The following is a 6,678-nucleotide window of genomic DNA, read 5'->3' on the forward strand; positions in this document are numbered from 1 at the left end:
TTCTGCTAACTAGAAGCTATAGGAAGGGAACACATTCTGCTAACTAGAAGCTATAGGAAGGGAACACATTCTGCTAACTAGAAGCTATAGGAAGGGAACACATTCTGCTAAATAGAAGCTATAGGAAGGGAACACATTCTGCTAACTAGAAGCTATAGGAAGGGAACACATTCTGCTAACTAGAAGCTATAGGAAGGGAACACATTCTGCTAACTAGAAGCTATAGGAAGGGAACACATTCTGCTAACTAGAAGCTATAGGAAGGGAACACATTCTGCTAACTAGAAGCTATAGGAAGGGAACACATTCTGCTAACTAGAAGCTATAGGAAGGGAACACATTCTGCTAACTAGAAGCTATAGGAAGGGAACACATTCTGCTAACTAGAAGCTATAGGAAGGGAACACATTCCTCTTGAGGCTCTGAGAATAACATTGATGTTGAATTTGAACACGGACACGTGTTCCCACTATTAAAACCTACCCGTTTTGAGGATAACACAGTGCCACCGACGCGGCCTGCTCCCGAGGACTGTGTGCTCTCGTTCTGCGTTCCCGATGTGAGTAAGACATTAAAGCGCGTTAACCCTTACAAGGCTGCCGGCCCAGACGGCATCCCTAGCCGCGTCCTCAGAGCATGCGCAGACCAGCTGGCTGGATTGTTTACGGACATATTCAATCTCTCCCTATCCCAGTCTGCTGTCCCCACTTGCTTCAAGATGGCCACCATTGTTCCTGTACCCAAGAAAGCAAAGGTAACTGAACTAAATGACTATCGCCCTGTAGCACTCACCTCTGTCATCATAAAGAAGCTAGTTGCTTCGAGAAGCTAGTTAAGGATCATATCACCTCTACCTTACCTGTCACCCTAGACCCACTTCAATTTGCATACCGCCCCAATAGATCCACAGATGATGCAATCGCCATCGCACTGCATGCTGTTCATTGACTATAGCTCAGCATTCAACACCATAGTACCCTCCAAGCTCATCATTAAGCTCAAGGACCTGTGTCTGAACCCCGCCCTGTGCAACTGGGTCCTGGACTTCCTGATGGGCCGCCCCCAGGTGGTGAAGGTAGGAAACAACATCTCCACTTCGCTGATCCTCAACACTGGGGCCCCACAAGGGTGTGTGCTCAACCCCCTCCTGTACTCCCTGTTCACCCATGACTGCGTGGCCAAGCACGCCTCCAACTCAATCATCAGGTTTGCAGATGACACAACAGTAGTAGGCCTGATTACCAACAATGACGAGACAGCCTACAGGGAGGAGGTGAGGGCTCTGGGAGTGTGGTGCCAGGAAAATAACCTCTCCCTCAACGTCAACAAAACAAAGGAGATGATCGTGGACTTCAGGAGACAGCAGAGAGAGCATGCCCCTATCCACATCGACAAGACCGCAGTGGAGAAGGTGAAAAGCTTCAAGTTCCTCGGCGTACACATCACCCACAATCTTCAGGAGGCTGAAGAAATCGGCTTGGCCCCTAAGACCCTCACAAACCTTTACAGATGCACCATTGAGAGCATCCTGTCGGGCTGTATCACCGCCTGGTACGGCAACTGCACCGCTCGCAACCACAGGGCTCTCCAAAGGGTGGTGTGGTCTGCCCAACGCATCACCGGGGGCAAACTACCTGCCCTCCAGGACACCTACAGCACCCAATGTCACAGGACGGCCAAAAAGATAATCAAGGACATCAACCACCCGAGCCACGGCCTGTTCACCCCGCTATCATCCTGAAGGCGAGGTCAGTACAGGTGCATCAAAGCTGGCACAGAGAGGCTGAAAAACACCTTCTATCACAAGGCCATCAGACTGTTAAATAGCCACCACTAGCCGGCTACCCCCCGGCTACTCAACCCTGCACCTTAGAGGCTGCTGCCCTATGTACATAGACATGGAATCACTGGCCACTTTAATAATGGAACACTGGCCACTTTAATAATGTTTACATACAGTTTTACTCATTTCATATGTATATACTGCATTCTCTACTGTATTCTAGTCAATGCCATTCCGACATTGCTCATCCTAATATTTATGTATTTCTTAATTCCATTCTTTTACTTTTAGATGTGTGTGTATTGTTGTGAATTGTTAGATACTACTGCACTGTTGGAGCTAGGAACACAAGCATTTCGCTACACCCGCAAAACATCTGCTAAATATGTGTATGTGACCAATAACATTTGATTTGATTTGATAAGTGTAAGAAATAGACTACTGGGGTATTCAATAAATAAGTTGTTTCATCTAACATTTCCAAGCAAGAATGCATGATTCCATATATTTTGATGTGCAACCTAATCCACTGATTGTCATGAATTTTGGGTTGACAATTAGACTATAGTTAACTCCAAAAAGTTTTGGGACACTGTAAAGTCCATGGAGAATAAGAGCACCTCCTCCCAACTGCCCACTGCACTGAGGCTAGGAAACACTGTCACCACGATAAATCTACAATAATCGAGAATTTCAACAAGCATTTTGCTACGGCTGGCCATGCTTTCCACCTGGCTACCACTACCCCGGCCACCAGCTCTGCACCCTCCGCTGCAACTTGCCCATACCCCCCCTGCTTCTCCCTCACTCAAATTCAGACAGCAGATGTTCTGAAAGAGCTGCACAATCTGGACCCCTACAAATCAGCTGGGCTAGACAATCTGGACCCTTTCTTTCTAAAATTAGCAGCCGAAATTGTAGCAACCCCTATTACTAGCCTGTTCAACCTCTCTTTCGTATCATCTGAGATCTCCAGAGATTGGAAAGCTGCCGCGGTCATCCCCCTCTTCAAAGGGGGTGACACTCTAGATCCAAACTGTTACAGACCTATATCCATCCTGCCCTGCCTTTCGAAACTATTTGAAAGCCAAGTTAACAAACAGATCACCGACCATTTCGAATCCCACCGTACCTTCTCCGCTATGCAATCCGGTTTCCGAGCTGGTCATGGGTGCACCTCAGCCATGCTCAAGGTCCTAAACGATATTATTAACGCGATCGATAAAAGACAGTACTGTGCAGCCGTCTTCATCGACCTGGCCAAGGCTTTCGACTCTGTCAACCACCGCATTCTTATTGGCAGACTAAATAGCCTTGGTTTCTTTAATGACTGCCTCGCCTGGTTCACCAACTACTTCTCAGATAGAGTTAAATGTGTCAAATCGGAGGGCCTGTTGTCTGGACCTCTGGCAGTCTCTATGGGGGTGCCACAGGGTTCAATTCTCGGTCCGACTCTATTCTCTGTGTATATCAATGATGCCGCTCTTGCTGCTGGTGACTCTCAGATCCACCTCAACGCAGACAACACCATTTTGTATACATCTGGCCCTTCATTGGACACTGTGTTAACAAACCTCCAAACGAGCGTCAATGCCATACAACACTCCTTCCGTAGCCTCCAACTGCTCTTAAACACTAGTAAAACTAAATGCATGCTCTTCAACCGAACGCTGCTTGCACCCGCCCACCCGACTAGAATCATTACTCTCGGCGGGTCTGACCTAGAGTATGTGGACAACTACAAATACCTAGGTGTCTGGTTAGACTGTAAACTCTCCTTCCAGACTCACATTAAGCATCTCCAATCAAAAGTTAGATCTAGAATCGGCTTCCTATTTCGCAACAAAGCCTCCTTCACTCATGCTGCCAAACATGCCCTCGTAAAACTGACTATCCTACCGATCCTTGACTTCGGCGATGTCATTTACAAAATAGCCTCCAACACCCTACTCAGCAAATTGGATGTAGTCTATCACAGTGCCATCCGTTTTGTCACCAAAGCCCCATACACTACCCACCACTGTGACCTGTACGCTCTTGTTGGCTGGCCCTCACTACATATTCGTCGCCAAACCCACTGGCTCCAGGTCATCTATAAATCACTGCTAGGCAAATCCCGGTCTTATCTTAGCTCATTGGTCACCATAGCAACACCCACCCGTAGTCTGCGCTCCAGCAGGTATATCTCACTGGTCATCCCCAAAGCCAACACCTCCTTTGGCCGCCATTCCTTCCAGTTCTCTGCTGCCAATGACTGGAACGAATTGCAAAAATCTCTGAAGCTGGAGACTCTTATCTCCCTCACTAACTTTAAGCATCAGTTGTCAGAGCACCTTACCGATCACTGCACCTGTACACAGCCCATCTGAAATTAGCGCACCCAACTACCTCATCCCTATATTGTTATTTATTTTGCTCATTTGCACCCCAGTTTCTCTATTTGCACATCATCTTCTGCACATCTATCACTCCAGTGTTAATACTCAATTGTAATTATTTTGCACTATGGCCTATTTATTGCCTTACCTCCATAACTTGCTACATTTGCACACACTGTATATAGATTTTCTGTTGTATTTTTGACATTATGTTTTGTTTTACCCCATATGTAACTCTGTGTTGTTGTTTTTATCGCACTGCTTTGCTTTATCTTGGCCAGGTCGCAGTTGTAAATGAGAACTTGTTCTCAACTGGCTTACCTGGTTAAATAAAAAAATAAAAAAAATAGATAAATCATATTTGACAGTCAAAAAAGGACTCCAGAATTTCCAGATTTTTTTTGTTCAATAGAGATGAATTACATACATCTTTATGTACACTAACTAATATCATAGGCTAATTAAGTTGGGATTCACCACCTGAGGAAGTGGAAACATGAATTACAGTAAATATAATACGCACTGCTAGTAGCCATGCATTCATCCAACAGTAAGTTGAATGTCCTAAAGAAACGTGCAGTTATAGGAGTCCTATAGTGGCTTGTGAAAGTATTCACCCCACTTGCCATTTTTCCTATTTTGTTGCCTTACAACCTGGAATTTTTGGGGGGTTGTATCATTTGATTAACACCACATGCCTACCACTTTGAAGATGCAAAATATTTTTTATCGTGAAACAAACAAGAAAATAAGACAACAAAACAGACAACTTGAGCGTGCATAACTATTCACCCCCACCAAAGTCAATACTTTGTAGAGCCACCTTTTGCAGCAATTACAGCTGCAAGTCTCTTGGGGTATGCCTCTATAAGCTTGGCACATCTAGCCACTGGGATTTTTGCCCATTCTTCAAGGCAAAACTGCTCCAGCTCCTTCAAGTTGGATGGGTTCCGCTGGTGTACAGCAATCTTTAAGTCATACCACAGATTCCCAATTGGATTGAGGTCTGGGCTTTGACTAGGCCATTCCAATATATCTTAATGTTTCCCCTTAAACCACTCGAGTGTTGCTTTAGCAGTATGCTTAGGGTCATTGTCCTGCTGGAAGGTGAACCTCCGTCCAAGTCTCAAATCTCTGGAAGACTGAAACAGGTTTCCCTCAAGAATTTCCCTGTATTTAGCGCCATCCATCATTCCTTCAATTCTGACCAGCTTCCCAGTCCCTGCCGATGAAAAACATCCTCACAGCATGATGCTGCCACCACCATGCTTCACTGTGGGGATGGTGTTCTCAGGTTGATGAGAGGTGTTGGGTTTGCTCCAGACATAGCGTTTTCCTTGATGGCCAAAAAGCTCAATTTTAGACTCATCTGACCAGAGTACCTTCTTCCATTTGTTTGGGGAGTCTCCCACATGCCTTTTGGCAAACACCAAACGTGTTTGCTTATTTTTTTTATTTAAGCAATGGCTTTTTTCTGGCCACTCTTCCGTAAAGCCCAGCTCTGTGGAGTGTACGGCTTAAAGTGGTCCTATGGACAGATACTCCAATCTCCGCTGTGGAGCTTTGCAGCTCCTTCAGGGTTATCTTTGGTGTCTTTTTTGCCTCTCTGATTAATGCCCTCCTTGACTGGTTCGTGAGTTTTGGTGGGCGGCCCTCTCTTGGCAGGTTCGTTGTGGTGCCATATTCTTTCCATTTTTTAATAATGGATTTAATGGTGCTCCGTGGGATGTTCAAAGTTTCTGATATTTTTTTATAAACCAACCCTGATCTGTACTTCTCCACAACTTTGTCCCTGACCTGTTTGGAGAGCTCCTTGGTCTTCATGGTGCCCCTTGCTTAGTGGTGTTGCAGACTCTGGGGCCTTTCAGAACAGGTGTTTTGAAACAAGTTATTTTTTTAATTTCACTTCACCAATTTGGACTATTTTGTGTCTGTCCATTACATGAAATCCAAATAAAAATCCATTTAAATTACAGGTTGTAATGCAACAAAATAGGAAAAACGGCAAGGGGGATGAATACTTTTGCAAGGCGCTGTACAGGCCAGTGCGCATTTTTCACGTGCGCCGCTCCATATCTCAAAGCCAATTTAAGTCATATCAAATATCTTGGTTTTAAAATAGTTGCTATTGAGCTGAATTTTGAGAGTTGAGAAAAAATATATACCTACAGAAAGCTGAGACCCTCCTCTCTTCAACAGGGACAAGGGGATGAAGCGTCCAACGCTGTGTTTTCCCAGCAATTGCGTTTTGAAATGTTATATGCATAGAACTTGAGGTAAAAGTACCTTTTAAGGTGGAACTTGTGGTAAAAGTACCCTTTGAGGTGGAACCTGAGGTAAAAGTACCCTTTAAGTTGGAACTTGTGGTAAAAGTACCTTTTACGGTGGTACTTGAGGTAAAAGTACCTTTTAAGGTGGAACCTGAGGTAAAAGTACCTTTTAAGGTGGAACCTGAGGTAGCGCACGATGCCCCGGCTGGGCAGGAAGGTACAGCTCATACAGGTGAGGAGGTGCCAG

At 45.2% G+C, this 6,678-nt stretch overlaps 1 protein-coding gene across 1 annotated transcript in view; it reads right to left on the reverse strand.

The window, feature by feature from the left end:
• Positions 1-6,678, reverse strand: part of LOC311143887 (unconventional myosin-X-like) — a 199,038-nt gene that overhangs the window by 29,220 nt on the left and 163,140 nt on the right. Inside the window, exon 21 of the mRNA XM_084179757.1 lies at positions 6,598-6,677. Coding sequence (XP_084035883.1) covers positions 6,598-6,677 — 80 coding nt within the window. The remainder of the gene's footprint in view (positions 1-6,597; position 6,678) is intronic.

The sequence above is a fragment of the Coregonus lavaretus genome (assembly GCF_964263955.1).
Source record: "Coregonus lavaretus genome assembly, chromosome: 16".
In the NCBI taxonomy this organism is placed as follows: Eukaryota; Metazoa; Chordata; class Actinopteri; order Salmoniformes; family Salmonidae; genus Coregonus; species Coregonus lavaretus.